The sequence below is a fragment of the Paramisgurnus dabryanus genome, chromosome 23, assembly GCF_030506205.2.
Source record: "Paramisgurnus dabryanus chromosome 23, PD_genome_1.1, whole genome shotgun sequence".
In the NCBI taxonomy this organism is placed as follows: domain Eukaryota; kingdom Metazoa; phylum Chordata; class Actinopteri; order Cypriniformes; family Cobitidae; genus Paramisgurnus; species Paramisgurnus dabryanus.
The window spans coordinates 12,754,800-12,777,983 of record NC_133359.1 but is presented as its reverse complement, the minus strand read 5'-3'; the positions used below and the strand labels follow the sequence as shown (position 1 = coordinate 12,777,983).

General features: G+C 37.9%; 2 protein-coding genes and 1 long non-coding RNA gene across 4 annotated transcripts; 1 reads left to right on the top strand and 2 right to left on the bottom strand.

Moving 5' to 3' along the window:
- The first annotated feature begins 119 nt into the window (after positions 1 to 119).
- LOC135781343 (uncharacterized) lies at positions 120 to 3,065 on the top strand. 2 transcript variants are annotated; one of them, XR_010545139.2, is made up of 4 exons: positions 120 to 311; positions 1,125 to 1,259; positions 1,495 to 1,552; positions 2,349 to 3,065. It is a non-coding gene; the product is annotated as an uncharacterized lncRNA (long non-coding RNA). The 2 variants fall into 2 exon arrangements; XR_010545140.2 differs by having other exon boundaries at positions 1,469 to 1,552.
- Positions 3,066 to 6,629: 3,564 nt separating this feature from the next.
- Positions 6,630 to 11,035, bottom strand: LOC135764936 (E3 ubiquitin-protein ligase TRIM35-like). Its single transcript, XM_065275607.2, has 6 exons — positions 10,649 to 11,035; positions 10,479 to 10,568; positions 8,171 to 8,401; positions 8,066 to 8,088; positions 7,704 to 7,822; positions 6,630 to 7,511 (listed from the first exon to the last, which is right to left on the bottom strand). The coding sequence occupies exons 1-6, from the start codon at positions 11,033 to 11,035 to the stop codon at positions 6,955 to 6,957; spliced, it is 1,407 nt and encodes a 468-aa protein (XP_065131679.2). The 3' UTR covers positions 6,630 to 6,954.
- Positions 11,036 to 11,509: 474 nt separating this feature from the next.
- LOC135781344 (cyclic nucleotide-gated channel beta-1-like) lies at positions 11,510 to 23,184 on the bottom strand. Its single transcript, XM_065291763.2, has 21 exons — positions 22,930 to 23,184; positions 22,560 to 22,593; positions 21,581 to 22,289; positions 21,082 to 21,247; positions 20,878 to 20,910; positions 20,506 to 20,604; positions 20,086 to 20,240; positions 19,619 to 19,822; positions 16,740 to 16,948; positions 16,513 to 16,563; positions 16,329 to 16,415; positions 16,171 to 16,235; positions 15,151 to 15,273; positions 14,851 to 14,992; positions 14,610 to 14,769; positions 14,428 to 14,525; positions 14,266 to 14,349; positions 13,645 to 13,763; positions 13,410 to 13,556; positions 13,118 to 13,307; positions 11,510 to 13,035 (listed from the first exon to the last, which is right to left on the bottom strand). The coding sequence occupies exons 3-21, from the start codon at positions 21,813 to 21,815 to the stop codon at positions 12,820 to 12,822; spliced, it is 2,583 nt and encodes an 860-aa protein (XP_065147835.1). The 5' UTR covers positions 21,816 to 22,289; positions 22,560 to 22,593; positions 22,930 to 23,184; the 3' UTR covers positions 11,510 to 12,819.

Below are 23,184 nucleotides of genomic sequence, written 5' to 3'. Positions count from 1 at the left end.
CTAACGCAGCTTCGATTAGCCATTAGCATCAAGATATCGCGATGACAAGTTTTTGACCAGGCATTACTGCTAGGTACCAATTGGGGTCCTAGGGGGGCAGAATTGCTCGGGGGGTGTCAGTACCCGATCCGTGCCGCCTGCCCGAACTGTTTTGAGCATGCGCATAATTATGCGCATGCGCAGAAGCTCTACGTGTTTTACGACAGTTTACGACCCTACCTGATCTGTTCTACGCATGCGCGACAACCGGAGTTTAAAAATAGTGAAGAAATGCGTCATATAACAACACCGGCGAACATATGGAGGCTAAGGTAAGTGACGGAAATGTTCGTTCAAAAGTTTTTAATGCAGATATACAGGCTTCTTTATGCATAAACAAGAAGGTCACTAAGACATAATATTATATATACAGTATTTCATATCAGCATGTAGTTAGCTAAGCTAGCCTAGGTGGCTGGTTAGGCTTACAATGAAATGCAGTGTGTCCGGTTACCTGAAAACTTCGAGTGTTTAAACTTACATTTATTTGATGGTGTATTGGCCCTGACTAGATTCATGTGACATGTAAACCACAATCCTTGTTGATACCAGAGGTGGACACTACTTAAGTATTTTACTTTCTACATAAAAGTATTCCTTTTTTAATAAGTGTTTTACTTTGGAAAACATACATTCCAAAGCATATTATCATATTTTTACTCCACTACATTTCATAATTTCAAGTTTTTGGTTTCCCTACTGAAAATCCAGCTAAAACCAGCATAAGCTGGTAGCTGTTTTTGCTGGTTTAAGCTGGTCAGGCTGTTAGACAGCTGACCCACCAGCTTTGCCAGGCTGGGAGGACCAGCTTAAACCAGCTACTGCCACCTTAAAGCTTATGCTGGTTTTAGCTGGATTTTCCAGTAGGGTTGTGTTTTAATCTCTATCTTTTTATGTTTATCTAATTTATTTTTATTGTTTCGTCATGTCATCTTTGTTTTAATACCTTTCATTGTCTGTGCATGTCACATTAAAAATGTACAATGTAAATAAAGTTGATTTAATTTGATTTAGTCTTTCATCATTATATCTATGTGTTAACATTGTAGCAGCATATGGTGAGTCAAGATATCTTTTTTTTTTAGTAATTTGTATAAAGGACCAACATGGACCAGTATTTATTTCATGCTGCCCTTCGGCAGTACCTACTAAGTGGGATGTCGATGTCGCGGTTGACTGGAAGAGAGTCATGCAGGTGGCCAACCACTTCGTTGTAGATGGTAAGTTAGTTGAGATAACATTGGACAGACAGACAAACAGACCAGTAAATCAATAAATTAATCAATCATCTCTTTTTCAGACAATCATCTTTTGTATACTATTATTTTCTTTTCAGTGTTTTACATCTGCTCTTGGTTGTTTCCATTTAATGAATCTCGCACTGCATACTACTGTTTGCTTTGTGACAAATTAAATGTTGTGTTTGTAGATTTGTCCATACTGATGGCCATGCAGCATAGTTGAAGCAGACCTGTCAGAAAACATCTCTAAGGTGCTATGAATCCAATGACTAGTAAGTAGAACCTCAAACTAATACATTGCTATTCAAAGGTTTATGGTTGTGGTTTTATTTATTTAAAATGCACCCATTTCATTGCTGAAAACAACGTTATCTTGTGTATATGGTATAATATAATGTGTTTGCGTGGTTTCTGGTAAAAAAAAAACATTATTTTCCACATTCCGTACATTTTTGTAGGTTTAGATTTACCTCCTTCCTCAAACGCATTGATTTTGTACAGAACTCAGTGATTTAAAAAGCTCTGTGTCCCTAATTGACCAGCTAATCTGTACATTGTGACGCTCCTTACCATGTTTAAAAGATTCGCTCACAATGCAATGCTAACAGGAGTAAACTTACAGGCCAAAGTGGGAGGAATTATGATATTGTCAGTCTTGTCTACATCACCAATCCCAGGAAGTAAACTGTTGCCTACAATCCGTGTGTTTGTTGTTGTCCAAGAAAAGAGATTTACATTGGAGACGATAACTTGTGTCATCTTTTACTTTGGGGTTTGTACCTTTCGCATATCGTTAACACTTACTAATACACACTTACACACCAGGAAATGCAAAAAAGTGAATCAGACCATAGTTGTACTTTACATAAACAGTTAAACTCTACCTTAACCTTACTGTCTTAATCAAGAAAAACACCTCTTCTAAGCCAAGCATTCGCATACACATCTTATGACCTTGTTCTCCAGTGATGAAATGATAAGAAGTGCACATAAACTTTTGCTTGAAATAATATGAACCGCAGCAATCCTAATCCTTCTAATTTTGCTTTCCTGTTTTTTTCCCATCAGGATACGCATCCTTAAATTACTAGAGGTTACGGAAGCTCCTTTTTGGATCCAGCTTCATTTGTGAAGACTTCAGATGATGCCAACACTCACAGAGACTTAAGACGATGGCAACAATAGATGAAGCAACACTCACAAAGACTTTAGATGATGGCAACTATAGATGGACATACAAAATTGCCAAATATAATATTGTAATTACTGCCCCAAAGCGCAAGTTTGCAGATTTTTAACCCACTTTATATTGTTACAAATACAATAGATGCTAACATTTGAACAGAAAATGTTTCCTCTTTATTCTTGAGTTAATTGTGCTGATTTATTCCCTTTTTTTTTAATCCACAGTACTTTGCCAAAATTATGTTTTGCATCATCCAAATGGTTCATTTACAAATTACAGACATTGTAACAACACAAAGTGGGTTGAAATTCTGCCAACTTACCCTATAATAATAATAATTGTCTTTTAACTGAACATGACTTTAAACACATGACTTGTATTATCTTAGAGCTATTGTGATATTAATATTGTTTTGTTTCCAGAATATTCTCCTCAGTGAGTCACTGTTACCTCGGACTGATTAAGGGATTTTTTGTAACCTTGAAACATGCATTGGTTTTACAATGGTCAAACTGCAGATCTTATTTCAAGGTTTTGTTACCATGGTTCTACTACAGTAACAATATTGAAATGCTGGAATGAAACTGTGGTAACCATATTATTTTTACTGCAAATTATGGTAAAAAATTATAGAAAACTTTTGCATGGAGACAGAAAAAAAGTGTAAACTGAATGTTTCTATTCGTAAGTCACGTTGGTTAAATGCATCTGATAAATGTAAATGGATTTGTATATTTATTCTGTTTACTGAAACTAATAAATTTGCAGTTGCTATTGTTTATTATTGTGTTGAAAGACATTTAGGTTAGAGTGATTAAACGATTATGAACCATGAGCCGCTGTGTATTAGCTGGGACGCGGTTTTGGATAATTGCCAATAAGTCTTCATTTAAATATGTTTAAAAAGAGTCTTTATTAACTACACAAAAGTGTAGCCTACAAAAATACGCTGCCAGTTGTTATGCTTAGCCGTAAAGTGTTTCACACATGCGTGGTACCAATCGCACAGTGAAATGGTGACGTTCTCTACTACGCAATTATGCGCATGCGCAATACAGATCGGGCAGGCGGCACGCATCGGGTACTGACAGGGGGACTGGATTGCTCACGACACCGCCAAGGAAGGAAGGTGACGTCTTCTTCTTTTGGTTTTATGGCGCGTCGCTGTATACGGTCAGATGGTGCGACACCTATCGGCCAGGAGTCTATATCGCAAACCATAATATTAGTATATACAAAATTTACAAATAATTATTACTCGCTTCAGGACAAACGCGGAAGTGAGGGACAGCTGCAAAAACATAACAGCATGGCGTTCTTTTTGTGGTGCAGAAATATTTACTTATTTAATGTGTAGTTGAAATTCTAAAAAAAATAAAGTGTATAAAAATTATGCTCTGAATCAATGTTAATTTTGTAACAAATACTTAAAGTAGATAATGATGGTAAATTTAATTTCTTTATATCAAATGAAAAAGTATTTGGTGACATGACTTAATATCTACATTAAAATTTATGTTAATAAGAAATATTTATATTTGGCAATATATTTTAGTGAATTTTCATGTATTGTTTTTAAGTATCATACATATGATTCAAATGTTCAGTATTTATATCAAAATCCATGAGAAAATTAATAATTACGCAAAGAAATGTTGGTTTTCGTGACTTTAGTAAGACCGGTTCCGCCAAACCATATATGGTCGACTTCCGCCCTGAAACGGAGCGCCCTAGATCGTGTGCCCTGAATCGTTGCACTGCGGGACTGCAGCTAAATATTGCACATAGAAGATTTTCCTGCATACAGCTATAAAATTTAAGTGTTTGCTGTACACTTTGATTTAGAGTTTTAGGTTTAGTTTCAGGCTAAACTTAAGTGTAAGATAAGGACGTAGTAAATCTTGATGAAGTGTATTGTGGTGCCAGTGACAAAGCACATGAAGTAAGCTACTCTGGGTTCAGGGGAGAAAGATTGAACACAGAAGTATCCCCATTGACAATTTAAACAGTCCCTTAAAACCAGTTTCCCCACCCTAAATGTCAATGAGGTATCCCTTTAAATATAAATCAAGTACCCGACCAGGCAACCTGTGTGTTGGATGATGTTATAAAGCATATTCGTTATCACAGACCCCTTTGATCTGTGTTGGTTCTCGAGGTCTGCTGCTCCCATACTATAATTAAGATAAGATCACTTTAGGTGATATCGATGTATTGCCTGAACTAACAACTAATCTCTAATCAAGCCTTTTATGGGGGTAAGCTTGTTTTTAACACCTTAGTTGGAGTTGAGACTGTCAAGACCAGTGGTCTGCATTATGTCACCAGGTTGCCAGCCAAAGCACATTCTGTTAATAACCTCAATTTTAAGATTTATTTATTACATATCATTTCTATATTAGCTTGGCTTCGTTTATGCATGGTAACATTTTAAACAATGATAAAACATATTAACAAATTAAATAAAATCAAGTAAAACAAAAAGTTTTGAGTAGACCATTTAACAGCCCAAATCATTACTCTGGCATCTCTACCTAATGTTACAGTCTTGTTTGAATATAGTGGCTATTCACCAACAATCCAGAATTGCATTAATCTACATTATTCATTGTATTATGGCATGTCAATAAATAAAACTGTGTAAAAATAGTCTTCTTGTATTCTGAGCTCACAGCAAATGTTTCATTTTTGCAAGTTTTGGTTTGGGGAGGAGTAGAAATACAGCTTTTTGCACTAAAGGATCCTGTATTGAGGGGTTCTTGGGATTCCAGAGACACCAGCAGGTTTAAATACATGTTTGCTTCTTTTTATTGCTGCCTTTTCCTAATATTTTACTAAAAAAATATATAGTCAAATCTTTCTCTGCTGTGAGTCACTCATAAATCTTATAACAGTTCAATAATTTCTGTAATTTAAACATTTAAGTAATTTGCTTTTTAAAATAATGCACACTTTTTGTCTTTAAAAAGATCCATTCATGTCCATATTGTAGGAGAACTACAACTTTCTTAATAATTTGGAACAGCATATTTTCAAAGTATTAAAGTATCTTTTAACATTTTAAAAATAAAATTTGTAAACGTACTGGCTGTATTGGAAAAATAAACAAAAATGGCATGTGCATAATAATTTGAAACGTGGTATATTAAGGTATTTGTCTCTTGGTAGACAGTAAATAAATAAACCTGAAAATTTCTGCTCTACGCTAACAGTACACAGCAGCCCTTTTGAGTACATTATTTTCAGTGTTGGGGGTAACGCATTACAAGTAATGTGCATTACGTAATAATATAATTTTTTTGAAGTAACGAGTAAAGTAAGGCATGACTTTATAAATGTACACATTAATATTTGAGTTACTTTTTTAAAAAGTAACACAAGTTACTTTTCAGTTTAATTCATTTGATGTAAAGAAAACAATGTACTGCATTAAACTGAACGTATTAACGTCAATTTACGAATTCTATGCATGCGTGCCTGAGCGCCGGGAACAGTTTTAGTAATTTTTGCAATGGAAATATGCAATTTTTGAATGCAGAACTTCTCAGTCATAAAAAGAGATCAAGCCTCAGTAAGAAAAAGTAACGCAAAAGTAACGTAAGCATTACTTTCCATGAAAAGTAACCAAGTAACGCAATTAGTTACTTTTTTGGGGAGAAACTTAATATTGTAATGCATTACTTTTAAAAGACACTGATAATTTTTTTTTACAGTAGAGAATTACTACTACAGTGAACTATGATTTTTATTGCAGTATATTCATTTTTAAACTAACCATCAATCAACAACTAACAAAAACAAAGTGATACTATCACACTTATTCCAATGAAAGCTTGGCGACTTCCGGCGATTACCTCAAGGGCGGTTTCTCAGACAAGGTTAAGATTAATCCAAGACTAGGCTTTATTTAGGAATATAAAAACATTTTTTATTGGTTTGCTGTGAAACCATTTATTATGACTTAAATTGTGGAATTATGCTATAATAAAGAATGTTGTTGTGTGTTAGGCTCGATTGTGTGTAACAAAACTTCCTTTTCACTGCTTGTGGACAAATGCAACAAAAAAAAAACGCACACATTCAGCACATAGCTTGCAACTCAACCCTATGCTTTATTTTTTTAGCATCCATGTATCAGTTTTGCCTATTAAAGTAATGGCAGATATACATATAGACTTAACATGACATTTCCATCCTGTATACTTGTATTGTAAACAAACAAAAAAAAACAGAACTGAAAACATTGCACACGTGAGATACTACACACACATCTTCCTAGCAAAGGGAAAAGAATGTAACTAAACAAATGTGATTTTGTTTATCAAAACAAAAACTTGTTCTAGATGTATGTGGTACTCACATTTTAAATAACCAAGAACCATGTTATTCCTTAAACTTTCTAAAGTGCCAAAGCTATTACAGATCAAAAAATTAAGTAAAAATAACAAAACTGCAAATGGTCACAAGAACCGTGACTAAAGTACTTGTTTAATAAAAGGATTGGTCCGCAGGCAGAATTCGGAGAGGAAAATTGCCCTCAGTGTGGAAGTACGGAAACATCTTCTCTGTGAAATTCTGTGTAAATGTGTGATAGACTGCATCACTCTGAGGGTCTGAGAACGACACCTGTCCTTCAATCAAATCTAGTTTCACCCGCACCTGCTTAGGTCTCTCATATCCACTCAAATCGATGCATGACCCCAATGGTTCCTTCACACTGAGCATTTTTCTATCAAATCCAATACGCCAAACATCACTAGGCTCGCAGTATTTATTCCCATTTCTCTGCACAGATTCTGTGGCCACACCCACTGCCCAAACATTATTGCCTTTCACCTCAACATCCCAGGTGTGTATGCCCGTGGAGAAGCCCACCGAGCCAAGCACACAGGCACAATTTTGGAATCGTTCCAGGTTTGCAGGAACAGGAGCATAAAATGGATATTCACCCTCTGGTAGGAACTCATTGGGGTTCCACACCTCTGTCAGATCATCAGACAGTTCAAGTAAACCGCTAGCTGTATTGTGGTCCAACACTACAGGAACTAATAAGAAAAAAGTTTGTAATGAATTAAATCCAATCTCACCCCGCTTTTCTCCTGACAAATATGTTGCATGCAGATATGAGACTAGAGTTTTTTTTATTTAGGTTAAAATAATCAGGAATAAAAAATTGTCATTTATATTATCCATCTAGCAACTTAAAATGTGGTTGCATATTGTAAGGATTGACTCACAGTAGCTTACTGATTCTCCGATTTTCTTCCAGACATTGAACTTGAGGTTGCCCATGTATTTGGCACAATCTATAAGCTCTCCTGTAGCCACCTCAGGATCTTGGGGTGTGAACTTGAGGCTGGAAAACATTGAGGGGTGATAACAGATTAAAAGAAGTTAACCAAAACAGTACTGTGAAACTCTCAATAAGGTTGCTCTAGCGAATTTATTGGACATTTAATGTCAGGTTTGTTAGTCGGAAAATGTTGTTTTATGTGACCTTTAAAATTTTGTATATACTGTAGTATGGCAGATCAGATCAGTGCAATGGCTTTCTTTAAGTACTGATGCTTGATTTCAAAAGAAAGGAAATCCTGCTTACCTCATTGAAGTCTCCTTGAGTGTCTATTGAAAATACAAGAAAAATTATTTAAAAATTGTGTGATAGAAGGGCACAAACATTAAATAAGGTATTAAATAAGCCAACCTGAAGCAAAGTGATGTCCCCACTCTCCAGAGTCTCTTCCAGAACTTTAACAGTGTTGGAGAGAGACATTATGTCTTGATTCATCTTTCTGATTTTCTCTTTCATAATCTGTAGTTTTAGTTCTTTCTCTTGATCTAATTCTTCGATCAACCGATTTTCCTCGCCATCCAAAAGCTGGTGAAGTTGCTTGAATTCATTTCGGATTAGATTCTTTCTAAAGTTGGCTGTGTTCTAAAAATACCCCCAAAGCACACAAATTAGACAATGTATAACATCAAATAATCACCAACAATAATCCATTTCCCGGACAGGATTTAGATTAATCCAGGACTAAGCCTTCATTATATAAGAACATTAAAGTAGTTTTACAAACATAACTTAAAAAAAAATATTAGTGATGTGCATATTGAGACAAACAATGGCAATAATATAATTTAAGATATGTCAGTGCAGGCGGATTTCGGTTAAGACATTCATTTTAGACTTAAGCCCGGTGTAGCAGCCGATCCTGTTCCCCTCGGAATGTCTGTTCCCCTTCTCGCTTTCTGTACACCCAGCTGTTTTTTTCTTAATATTTATTTTACAGGTTTAATTGTTGTGAGCTCTATGAATTTGTACAAACTCTGTGCATATGCTATACCATACAAAAAAATTGAAAATAAATAAATAACACCCAGCTAATCTGCGATGCCTGCGCATGCGCTGTCAGCAGAAACGCTTCGAGGGGAACAGGATCGGCTGCTACACCCATAGACATTATATACGTAGACACCTCATGACGTGCTAAAACGCATCAAGCGTCGGCGCCATATTGGATGGGTCTCCTCACTGTACGCTAGCACCAGAGTCAATGGGAGTTAACGGAAAGATGGCCGTATTTTGTGCAGCTTACGGTTGCAATAACCGGCGCAGTATTGATTCCAGATCACATGAGATTACATTTCACAAGTAAGATTGAACAATCATTTTGGTTATTTTACGTTATTATTTATAATATTATGTCAATGTTCAGCAGGAACTGGTACTCTCTCTCTCATGATCTCTCGCTGTTTTTTCTTCACATTTGAAGGTTTCCCAGTGATACAGGCATGAGGAGGCAATGGGAAGTTGCTATAAAACGGGAGGGTTTTGTTGTGACAGAGTCGTCAAAGCTCTGTAGCAAAGAGTACAGAAGAACAATAGGGGAAACTCTGATTCGTTTTTAGCAACAGCCACTAGATGGCGCTTCAGAAGCGCGGCCGCTATTTGGAATGAAAATTCTCACAGCCAATTCATTCTCAATTCGTTCATATTAAAATTAATTTAATACCTAATTACATAAAATACCTAATTACGTAAAAATTACATAAAAATTGTATACTAAAGTACTTTTTAAGTAAAAGTAAAAAAGTAGACGTTTAATGTACTTAAATATAAACCAAAAACTTGAAATTATGAAATGTAGTGGAGTAAAAATGATGACAATATGCTTTGGAATAGAAGTTTTCCAAAGAAAAACACTGATAAAATACAGATACTTGAAAATTTACTTTTATGTAGAAAGTAAAATACTTAAGTAGTGTCTGCCTCTGTCAATATGCCATACTTAAAGAGCATAATACAAAGTATTTTAGCATGAAAGCAGTATTTTTTAATGTGTGACAGCGTCCTGTATCATAACTAAATCTCTGCCGCTTATAACAACTCAAACCGTGTGAAAAAAAATCCGGTAAAAAGAAGAGGAGTTATGATTATTCCTCATTAGAAATTAATGCAAGGGAGCGCACTGGAGACCCATCCAAGATGGCGGCCGCGCGATACGTCAGCTCCAATAGGCAGCTCAGTCTACGAGGTGTCTACGTATATAATGTCTATGGCTACACCGGTCCAGCAAACCACCCCCCAAGAGATTTGACTTGCTGGCTAAAATGACAGGAGACGAATTACAGCATTGCTATTTTTAATGTTAAAATACAGCAAGGATGTCACCATACATCCATCTTATATTTTTGAGATAATCTTCATTTTGAATATTTTAGGTCACATCTCTCTGCTTTCCTATCTTTTTTAGAAATGCATTTAAGTGATTTGGCCACCAGATGTCTCCTTTATATTAACTGTTTGGAGTTAAACGAAATCTTGAAGTTTTACCGATCCAAAAAGTCGTTTCATTAGTTTTCTGAAAAAATTTAAAATAGCATTAAAAAAAAAAGTCAGGTCTTGACTTTGTCTTTAAACCATCCCAATGAGAAAAAAAATAATATGCATGTTAATCACACAGCTGTCTTTGTTTTCCCACTGTGGCCTGTGGAAAAATATGCTCTCTCACCTTTATGTTTTTAGCCTTGAAGTAACCGTCAAATCTGTCTGTAACCTTCAGTTTGGCCTTAAGAAGATCAAGCTGATTACGATAAACTCCCTAAAATTGGGATACATCAGGTTTTAATAAATGAAGTTGATGTGTGATTTATAAAATATGATGTAACGTTACATGGGTACCCTGTATTCCTCAGCGACCTCGCGGATGGGACGGCACGTGTGATTTCTGTGCTCCTCTGAATCTCTGCAAAACTCGCAAATGAGCTTTTCATCGTCACAACAAAACACACTAAATTTCTGCTGGTGAACTTCACACAGCTCCTCCAAACCACGCTTGTATACCAAGAAAGATTGGCACAGGTTTTTGAGAGCCAGGTTTGGTGGTGGGTCAGTAGCAGACGCTTTTCTGCATATTGGACAGTCTCTGGACTCTCGAATCGCCCAGTAGTTTTGGATACACTCTTTACAGCCGCTGTGGCCGCAAGGAAGCAACACGGGATCGCCGTAAATACAGCGACAAACGGGACAACAAAAATCTTCATCGACGAAAGGACGTTTGGTTGCCATTACTTACAAATAAATTCAAAAAAACGTCTTCTAGCTTTACCTCGCGTCGCTATAGAAGATCAGATGGCGCGACACCTACTGGCCTGGAGTCCACAGCGGACAGAGATAGATAGATAGATAGATAGATAGATAGATAGATAGATAGATAGATAGATAGATAGATAGATAGATAGATAGATAGATAGATAGATAGATAGATAGATAGATACTATTAAATTAGCTTGCAGTGCAGTCACAGAATTAAAGCACGTCATGCCAAGTCCATGAACATCAGTTTATTTACATTACATCAGTTTACGCTCTACAGGCCATGAACATTTTAGCTGCTCACTTAATAAAAATGCAATTCGTAAAGCTATGGAGAAGCAAACCATAATATAAATATTAGTGCTGGGCAAGATGAATTGCGAATAATCACATACAAATTAAAAGTGATTTTTTTTGTGCATAATATATATGTGTGTGTGTGTGTGTGTGTAATTATTATGTATATTTAACACATACATATATTAATTTCAGAATTGTTTTATTTGTATATTTATTTATTTATTTATATATCATAGAATATATACAAATATAAATATATATATACACATGTAAATGCTTCTTAAATACATACATGAATGTATGTGTATTTATATCAACATAATAATTACAGACAGCACACACTCATAAATTGTGCAAAAAATTATTTGTATTTTGTATGCGATTAATCTTTGCCCAGCACTAAACAAAATGTACAAATATATTAATATTACTCCAAAATGTTTTACATAATATCTTGTTGTAGCTTCACATATATTATACATATATTATTGTCTATCATGAAAAAAGAAAAGAGCTATACATTGCTCTGCACTATATGTTTCTACAATTTAGGTCTAGATTCAGGCCTAAAACAAGAACGCAAAATAAAAACAGAAAATGTTTAAATAAAAAGGCCTTATTTATTTTCAAACCTGCTATCCATATGTTCTTTCTTTGAAAAAGTAACCACCTTATAAATTGGTTACAAAAATTGGGAGTATTACAGAATTATTCATATCCTTTAAAGAAACAAAGAAACAACTTAAAATATTCAGCACAGCAGTTTCCAGGACAAAATAAACTACATACTGCCAAAGTTATGTCTCAGTTAGACTAAAGTCAAAAAATGCTACAAAACTGCTTTAATGTTGGCAGTGAACCATAATGATGTGCGGTGAACCTATCAAGCGATAAGCTTGCACAGTTTTAAGGGTGTGTATGATGCATGACAGTGTTTAGGGTTTATTAAGGCACTTGTCTTTTGGTAGACAGTTAGATAAACCTGAAGATATCTGCTCTATGCTAACAGTACACAACAGCCCTTTTGAGTGCATTATTTTTATCAGAAGAAGAATTACAGTATCAGTGAACTATGTTTTTATTGCAGTATGGTTTTTTTTTAACTAAAGCTGCGTGCACACCGCCAGCGACTGGCAACGGCCCCATCTAATTTATTCCAGTGAGCTAAGATGTGAGAAAAGGAAATGAGGATGCACCATTAAAAAAGGAGATGCACCCAAATTTAAGAAAAGTTGAACATTATGCAAATGATGAGCGACTTTCGGGAGTGACTGACCAGCAACAAAGTCGCTGGCAACTGGCATTCAGATACCTTGGATGGACCTCTTATGTTAACAGAAAATGATATGCTTTCTTTATATTTACATTACATTACATATAACGTTCATTTTTGTACATTACTGTTAGTGTAGAAGCTATTTAAGCAGGCTTTTTAAATGTGACAACATCTAAGACTCTTATTTGATCACTGTTTCTTTTTCTATCGGAGGACATTTTGTTTCCACCTCTGTTGGGCCGTCGTCTTCGGCAAATACGTTCCCATCTCCGGAGCCGGTGGGGGTCATGGGGATTTGCATTGAGCTGTCTGACATTTGAGACATGGCGTCAGGCTCCTGCTCTGAGTTCGGCTCATGGACGGGCGAGTTGGGCATCACAGATGAAGAGATCGAGTGCTACGTGTAAAAGAAGTATATTTGGACATTTAAGCCACACTTAATGTATGATTTTTTTATTTCAAACAAGTTGTTTATGTACCTGCAAGGAGACACTTGATCTATTGGTCTTTTCCTTCAATTTGGACCATGTTCCTTTCATCCCTGATTTTTCAGTCATCTCCAATGCTGCTTTTAACAGTTTGGGTGTCTCGGCACGATGAGGAATAATTGGGATGGGCTCCTTCTCTTCTTTCTTCTCAGCTGGCTTCTTATCTTTAGTCACCATTTTCCTTTAGGATAAAGAGCAAGTTACAAAAGTTATGAACAAAGCAGGGTTGGAAATAAACAAGTGAAATCCTTAAAGATATCAAAAATGTGTCTCTATATCCTACCTTGCTTTCTTGCGGAGCAGTTTCTGGGACTCTGGATAGTGCACCATGATCTCATTCAGGTCCTTCTTGGTCAAGATGAAGAGGTTAGCAAAACCACGTGCTACCACATTAGCTGTACGTCGGTTTCCTCCTCCAATGGCAAGCAAGCTTAGTTTGGAAATAAACAGGAATTAATATTGAAGTTTTTAGATAAAGCAAACTCACTATGGAGTTCAAACCAAGCTAAACCTCTCACCTGACCTCTCCAAACACAGCTCCGGCTTTCAGGGTCACAAACACCGTCTTACCATCTGGACCGCCAACTACCTGGACTTCCCCGGCTTTAATGATGTACATTTCACGGCCCACTTCATCCTGCAAGATCACGAGTGGTTAACACAAAAGCACTTCGACCTTGGGCGCAGTAATATTGACGGAAGTTTGAGCGAGAGGGGGAGACGTAAGAGTGATGATGTTACTGCGCGCCGAGGTCAAAGTGCTGAAAACTAAGTGCCCTTCCGCCAAACAATATAGTTCTCATTTTTAATTATGTTTTATTCTGTGCCACCATACTTACTAGTGTAACTACTTATGTAACAGTCTTTTAATAGGGAAAACATGGAAGTGTTTGGTGGCTTCTAAATTCATCCCTGTTTGGATCCTAAGGAATGAATGGGGCTAGGCTAAATGCTAACACATTCACGACGCACTGTACAAAGATTAAGTGTACGCATTAAAAAAAAGATAGGTGTGTATTAATTCATCTAAGTTGAGGTAAGAACATAGTAAAATATTGAAAAGCAGTGGTGTTTTCCTTTAACATAGCAGTATGTATGAAGATCTGTTATGTTGGCTAAACGTTCTTAAAGCTCCTTGCCTTTTTGCAGATGTAGTCTCCTGGAAGGTACACCACAGATCTGAGCCTTTTCAGCATATCAAAGATCATCTGTCTATCGCAACCCTGAGAAAAAAAGATGGAGAGGAACATAGAAACAAAGGCAAGTCATTTCAAAGCAACATTTTGAGCCCACGCACTTACCTGGAAGAGTGGCACTTTACTGATAATGGAATAGTTCACATCCACAGCAATGTCCAATCTCATTTTATCAGGTAACTGAACTAGTAACTCTTGTTCATCTGCATGAGACCAACAAATCTCCATTTAATAACAGAACAATGTCTCTAGTGCCTCATTATTATTAGTGTGGCTTGTAATCTCACCCAGCATGCCTTGGGACTGCCACGTGTAGCTATACCATGTTTTTACTCTGTTCTGAACATCTTTAGGAATGCGATAGGAGGCCATGTACTTAACCGTGTTATCCACACACGCACGATAGTTTGTCTGAGCGGCCGTGGCTGCACCCACAACATCTCTCATCTGAGCAACACAAGATCATAATCTGTGGTAATCAATCAAAATTGAAACCCCGCCCACTGTTCAGCATCCCAATGACTTTACCTGACCAATCATGATGGAGAACACAAACACTCCAGTGAAGTAATTGATGAGCTGAAATACAATCTCGAAAAGTGTGGTGGGTCCTGGCAGGTTTCCGATGGTGAGCAAAGTCTTCACAGCAAAGTAGTAACAGCGGATATAGCTGAAAACATGGAGAATAAGCAGGTACAAGGCTAAAAAAAGTCTTTGTTTCTTAAAATATTGAAGGTTAGAAAGTTAAAGTTGAATAATGTAAATGTAAGGTAAATCATTGTGAAAAATCAATATAATTTGATAACTGCTAATATCGGTTTCACATACCTATTGCCATTCCCATCATAAGTCCATTCAGAAACACCCAGACCTTCATAAGATGAGCCCCAGTAGTATAGACAAGCATTACAGTGGACGGCATAAAGTAGATAAGTGGTGGTTCGAACGACTCTAATAAATAAGGAAGAATAATAAGAAACACTCAACATCAAATCTTAAAGGGACATTCCACTTTTTTAGAAAATATGCTCAAATTTTCCCCTTGAGAGTTAAATTTAGATTTTTATCGTTATGGAATCCATTCAGCTGATCTCCGGGTCTGGCTGTACCACTTTTAGCATAGCTTAGCATAATTCATTGAATCTGATAAGAACATTAGCATCGCGAAAAAAATATCCAAAGAGTTTCAATATTTTTCCTATTTTAAACTTGATTCTTCTGTAGTTACATCGTGTACTAAGACCGACGAAAAATTAAAAGTTGCGATTTTCTAGGCCGATATGTCTAGGAACTATACTCTCATTCTGCCGTTATAATCAAGAACTTTGCTGCTGTAACATGGCTGCAGGAGGTGCAATGACATTACGCAGCGCTGGAAAGTAGTCCCCTTGGTAACTTTCAATAACAGGGGACTATTTTCTGGCACTGCGTAATATCATTGCACCTCCTGCAGCCATGTTACGGCAGCAAAGTCCTTGATTATTACGCCAGAATGAGAGTATAGTTCCTAGCCATATCTAACTAGAAAATCACAACCTTTAATTTTCCGTCGGTCTTAGTACACGATGTAACTACAGAAGAGTCAAGTTTAAAAATAGAAAAAATATCGAAAGTCTTTGGTTATTTTTGAGCGCGATGCTAATGGTCTAATCAGATTCAATGTATTATGCTAAGCTATGCTAAAAGTGGTACCGCCAGACCCGGAGATCAGCTGAATGGATTCCAAAACTGTAAAAATCAAATGTTTAACTCTAGGTGAGCTGGAAAATTATAATATTTTTTAAAAAGTGGAGTTTCTCTTTAAGCAAACATCGAGGCCAAATATAAAGGCTTATAGAAAAAGCTAACCTGTAAACGTAAGCGTTGGTCAGGATAGCTTCCAGACGTTTATTGAACTCAAAGAAAGACATAAACTGCACAAAGGAAGGAGACATCACAGAATTAACCAGGTTCATTCTAGTCTGATCCATCTAAAGCCTAGTTAGACAACCAGAGCATGAGCTTGCCTTCATAATCCTTGGTAAGCGGAGGAGTGGATTAATTCCCGTTTTGAAGTAGAAAAGCTCCAGAGGAAGGAGACTGAGCAAGTCCAGCTATATAACACAGAAGATAAGACTTGTAAGCCTACACAATACGTGTAATAAATAATCAATTTAATAATAAATGATAATAAATGATCAATTTTGTTACCTTGAACCGAACGGCTTTGATGTAATTATCTCTCATCTCCTTCTTATCGCTCTATAGACACACATTGCACAAAACGAAAATAAGATATTCAATAGCATTTTTAATTATCTGATCAACATTACACATCCTTTGTAGATAATGACACTACCTCATTAGTCTGGGAGGGAGCAGGTCATTAATAACTCATATTTTGATCAATTCTAATAATTTTACCTGGTTTTACTTACCACAATGTCCCCATGTTGCACAAACTGCAATCGAGGTTGAAAGGCCAGAATGTCCAGAATGTAGATGGTGTCACATAGGTAGTCAATCAACAGCCACACATGGATGTTATCCGGTGTTTGATAAGGGAACGCCGAACGCACAGGAATCATCCACGCGTTCCAGTTAAATGCCAAAGACACGCAAAACAGCCAAAGCACGTAGATCAGATCTACAGAGATCAAAAGACCGCTGTAAGACTTTCTTTTTGGGCAACGGCTATTTACACTAAGTGCAAATAGTGATAGAGGAAAATTGTTTTTATACCTAAAGTGAAAAAAACTGTATAAAAAGTGACAATATCAGCATTTTTAGCGATATGCTATTTACAGTAGGTGAATTTTTTTACGTAATAAATGAAATGATTAAAGGTGCAGTGTGTAGATTTTAGCGGCATCTAGCAGTGAAATTGTGAATTGCAACCAACGGCTCAGTCTACCCTTCACCGTAACGCATAGAGAAGCTATGGTAGTCACCACAGGACAAACATGCTGTCGTCTAAGATAAAATACAGTAGTGACAAAATGCGCTCTGTAGAGCAGTTTGTCCGTTTAGGGCTACTGTAGAAACATGGCGGCACAAAATGGCGACTTCCATGTAGAGGGACCCATAGACATTATATACGTAGACACCTCTTACTGTGGGTTCACACCGCCAGTTTGCCGCTTGAACATTTTGAGTTTACTCGCTTAATCCGCGCGTGAACGCCACGCGTGAAATTCTAGTCATTCGAGAAATTCACGCGGAAATCCGCGTCATGGGAGGGGCTTCTGCGACTCCGCAGAGACTACACCACTCAGCTCGCTTCCTCTAATCACGTCACTACTACAGCAAGCTCCTGATTGGTTAACGCGGCGTGGAATTCTGCCAAAGTTCAGATTTTTGAACTCGCGCGTTTCCCGCGGCAACGCTCAATTCGCGCGGACCGCGCGGAACGCCCCGCGGCTTCCGCGCGTTCCGCGCCATGGCTACCGTGTGCACCGCGCCGCAGGATTCTAGTCATTCGAGAAATTCACACGGAAATCCGCGTCATGGGAGGGGCTTCTGCGACTCCGCAGAGACTACACCACTCCGCTCGCTTCCTGTAATCACGTCACTACTACAGCAAGCTCCTGATTGGTTAACGCGGCGCGGAATTCCGCCAAAGTTCAGATTTTTGAACTTGCGCGTTTCCCGCGGCAACGCTCAATTCGCGCGGACCGCGCGGAACGCCCCGCGGCTTCCGCGCGTTCCGCGCCATGGCTACCGTGTGCACCGCGCCGCAGGATGCCTAATCGCGTGTTTGCATTGACTTAACATGTAAATCATCCGCGCTTGCCGCCTCTTCCGCGGCTGGTGTGAATGCACAGTTAGACTGAGCTGCCTATTGGAGCTGACGTATCGCGCGGCCGCCATCTTGGATGGGTCTCCAGTGCGCTCCCTTGCATTCATTTCTAATGAGGAATAATCATAACTCCCCTAATTTTTACCGGATTTTCACACGGTTTGAGTTGTTATAAGCGGCAGAGATTTAGTTATGATCCAGGACGCTGTCACACATTGAAAAATACTGCTTTCATGCTAAAATACTTTGTATTATGCTCTTTAAGTATGGCATATTGACAGAGGCAGACACTACTTAAGTATTTTACTTTCTACATAAAAGTAAATTTTCAAGTATCTGTATTTTATCAGTGTTTTTCTTTGGAAATTTAGTACACAATTTTTATGTAATTTTGACGTAATTAGGTATTTTATGTAATTAGGTATTAAATTAATTTTAATATGAATGAATTGGCTGTGAGAATTTTCATTCCAAATAGCGGCCGCGCTACTGAAGCGCCATCTAGTGGCTGTTGCTAAAAACGAATCAGAGTTTCCCCTCTTGTTCTTCTATACTCTTTGCTACAGAGCTTTGACGACTCTGTCACAACAAAACCCTCCCGTTTTATAGCAACTTCCCATTGCCTCCTCATGCCTGTATCACTGTGAAGAAAAAACAGCGAGAGATCATGAGAGAGTGTACCAGTTCCTGCTGAACATTGACATAATATTATAAATAATAACGTAAAATAACCAAAGTGATTGTTCAATCTTACTTGTGAAATGTAATCCCATGTGATCTGGAATCAATACTGCGCCGGTTATTGCAACCGTAAGCTGCACAAAATACGGCCATAGTATGGCTTTCTTTCCGTTAACTCCCATTGACTCTGGTGCTAGCGTACAGTGAGGAGACCCATCCAATATGGCGCCGACGCTTGATGCGTTCCAGCACGTCATGAGGTGTCTACGTATATAATGTCTATGGAGGGACCCCGCGGTGTATCGAGATAAAAACGGGTCATTCTTAGGTAATAAACACATAACAGTTCATTAAGTCAGGTCTTTATAAACCACTGAAAATATAGTTATGTATATAATATTGCTTTTCTGTCATTAGAGCCTTCTAAATGTTACACACTGCACCTTTAAATGTGTAAATTATTTATTTAAATTTGTCATTTATTAATCATTCTTGAAATGCATACACACCAAATGCGAAATCAGTGATTTGCACGAGCAGATTACATACAAAGTCATTGCAAAAACGTGAATAGACGAGTCGGATGATGCCAATTGGGGGGCGTGATTTTCGCCTCAAATTCATCTTCCGCGCATGTTAAAAAATTCAACTCGAGTGAAAAAGTTGCCTGACGCAGCGTTAAATCCAGTCAGTAATATTAAGCGAGGGACACGGTGCGAATACAAGCTTCGCGTTTGGTGTGTACGCCCCATTAAGGAAAACATGGCACTAAGCAAAGCAAAACAAAAAGCTGTTATGTCTATTCCACATGATTAACACGAGGAGGTAAGATCTTACTAGTGAAGGGGTCGATGCTGGCTGGGAAACGGTACCGCAGAAGTCGACCAAGCCTGGACTGAGGTTTGAGTTTACAGCACAGTGCTTCAGTTTTTTCCTCTTCTTTCTCAGCAGGTGCTTCAGTCACCTCCTGTTCTGTTTTCGGCTCCGCTGGAGGCTCAGGAGCAGGAGGAGCAGGGGGAGCTGGAGCTTGCTTAGCTGGAGCTGTTAAAAAACATTGTTGTCACATGCTCTTTGATGCTGTAATTAACGCCATGTGTACTGAAAATTCAGCATGTGTCCAATTTTCTGTGTGTGTGGTCTAAAACAAATAAAAACCATTTGGATATTCATTGCTAAGGAATTTATGTTTACGTTTATAAAGTTTTTACGGCCTACTTTACATTTGTAATTCTTCTATTCTTAGTCCTATTGAGTGTTTATGTATATCTGTCCTTATCAAAGTGTAAAAAATGGGTTTAGCTCACAAGCAGGTGGTGTCTCATCATCTGAGTCATCTGGATCAATTAGTTTCTCCTTGACACGTTCTGTTCTTTCTTTAAACAACTTCACCAGCTCCTGCAACCTCTCATTCACTACAGTACTAGTCTGGCTGGCTGAAGAGCTGGGCCGCTGATTAAGCCTTTAAACCAAAAGATAATTTTTGGTTAAGTAGATCCATTAAAAAAATCATACAAATTATTTTACTTTTGTTTACTGCAATTTGTTTTACTAAAACTGGTTCAAACAACCATTGGCACACCCCCTATTGAAGACCCATGGCTAAAACAATGTTTAGAAAATCCATTTTGGGCCAAATTCATGCTATTCAACTCAAATTATACAAAATATCTATTTTTCATGTGTTCATGTGATTTTTGCATTTATGAGAATCTTTATTATGGTACCCATCATCTGCGCTGGAGATGCTGCTCTGGCTTGGCCAGGCCTTGACTGCAGTTTCGATTTCCTCTTCATCTTCATCATCTTGAGAGTAAAGTCTTTTGCTGTAGGAAAAACACAAGACCAAATTATGGTGCGACTCACAAAAAAAATGCATATTAATAAAAATTTTTTGGAAAATCTAACTTTAGCTGGTAGCTATGTTTAGCGGATGGTTGGCATACGATGGACTAAGTTGGGCATAATATGGTCCAAGCTGGTAAATGTACATACTGCACAAACTGATATGCACACAAATATAGGACATGAAGGTGATGGAGTGGATAAAGGTGACAGACAGCATGTGTTTTGACATGAGCTTATTCAAAGCATCTTACATCTTGGTCCAAATAGTCTGTGATTTTCTGTCTCTGGGTTCATGTTGTATTAAAAGTGTGTGTGTACAGACAACACAAGTAAATAAACAAAACATAAAGGTTATTATTTGTAATCTATTATTAGACACATTTGCAAATATAATCATCATTTATTCTTTCTCTGTGATTTTCCATGTCCAAATTATTTTAAAAAGCATGGTTTACCTGGTGCGGTTGGCTTTACGAACACCAGGTACAGTGAGCGTTTTGAGGTTGGGGTCCTGTGGGTTTATGATTGGAGGTATGGGCCGAGATCTCCTCCCGACTTTTCCTCCATCGGAATCAACATCTTCTACGTTCACAGCCGGGTGCACGCTAAGTCTGGAACTCACTGCAGATTAGACAATCCTCAATATATAATTATCAACATACAGTAATGATGATAACATACAAGGATGTCCCTACAAAGATCTGTTAAGGATAATTAGATTATGAGACTTTGGCTTGGCTTGTGTTAAAAATATGGGGATAGGCAGGCAAAAGTTTTCTTTTTAACACTTACCATGAGGTAAAGTGAGCTTTTATAGAGTTTGAGGTCAGTGGTTGGTATATAAACAGGGCACTTTGGTCACTACAGGCACTAATATATTTGCCTACAACCTAAAGTCACAGTTGGCAGCAAGGACAAGTATGATTTAACAGATAATGGGACAGTGTGGATCACCTGAGGGTCTAGCAGAGGTAGGGTCATCTTCAATGTGGACAGCAGGGTTGGAGATACCTGACAACTGCCTGGAAGGGGTAATGGGTGGCAGACGAGGGTAAGAGGGCACATTGGGGAGGTCAAGGACAGAGCTTGGGGAGGAAGGCGAAGGGGTTGGGGGGGAACGGAGCGGAGACTGGCGGACGAGATGGTCCAACTCGAGATCTTTACTCTGTTGAGGTTGTTGCTTGGGCATCGTGATCTGGTTTAAGTTTATTTAGACTGCTCCGAATGCTGGATATCTTTTGGGGAATCGAGGAGAGCTGTTGAGGAATATTAGATACCTGTTGCGGAAGGACGGAAAAGTGTTGGGGAATGCTGCTAAGCCTTTGTGGAATGCTGGACAACGTTTGTGGAATGTTGGACAGCTTTTGTGGGAAGCTAGGGAGCTGCGGGGTCAAGTTGGGAAGCCGCTGAGAAATGTTTGAAGACAGGTTTGGGATTTTGGAAATTTGCTGGGAGACTTGCTGGGGTAAGTGAGACAGCTGAAAGGAAAATGATGGCAGGTGTTGGGTAATCTGAGTCAAAGAGGAGGGCAAGTTGGGCATCTGAGGCACTCCAGGCAGGGTGATGTTGTTCTCTTTTCGGAACTGGCGGAAGCGTTCGACGGCCTGAGGGGCATAGGGCACGTGCATGAGGCAGCTCTTCAGAGCATCACATCTGGATGGGACTGGAAGAAGAGCAGCATAGACATACTGTGATTAATCTAATGCTCAGTCAAACAGAATGTGAAGAGGTGTCAGCTTTATAAAAAATAATATGAATATTAAAAATGTAAACAATATTATATTTTAAAAATGTCTATTTTGTCTACACTATTGGAAATTATTTTTTATACAAAGTTAAATTTGCTTCTATTTATTTTTATTATAAATGACATTATCAGCATATGAGAACATACATTTTTACTTTTATCATCTAAGTTACATAAAACACTCACCACTAGTTTCCACTTCAGCTGGTAAACTCTCCCCCTACATAAAGAGTAAATACAATGTAAAAAAGATATTTACAAACAAGTAAAAGCAGCATTAGTAAACAGAAAAAGCAATGCACTCTGTATCAAAATATCAGCACTGTTTCTGAGCACGGTGTACTATAACCAAAGTTACTCAAGAGGGAGTTTATGCACTTGGTATGATGCGAAGACACTTTAGATAGTAAGTGTCAGCTGAAAGGCAAATAATAAAAGGGTATTCATGAAAAATGACATTGGGATATAGCTACAGGAGAAACATGATAACTAAGAAAATAGAATAAGAAAATTATTAAATTAGGTGATTAGGTAAAAAGCTCATTCACAGAATTACCGGTGTATCAGTTTGAGAAACTGAGCTACTGGAAAAGGACTGAGGCTGATAAGTGATCGGGTCTGGTTCTTCTTCAGATTCAGCTTCTTCTTCGTCTTCTTCAGATGCAGGGCTCTTAGATCTGGGTATGGATTCAGTCTCAGGTTTAATTTGCACCTCAGGCTCTGATTCAGGCTCCTGTAGAGGTGAACCGGGCTTAAAGTCTTCCACAGGGGTTTCGGCTACCTCCTGTCCTTCTTGAACAAACTCCTTAAC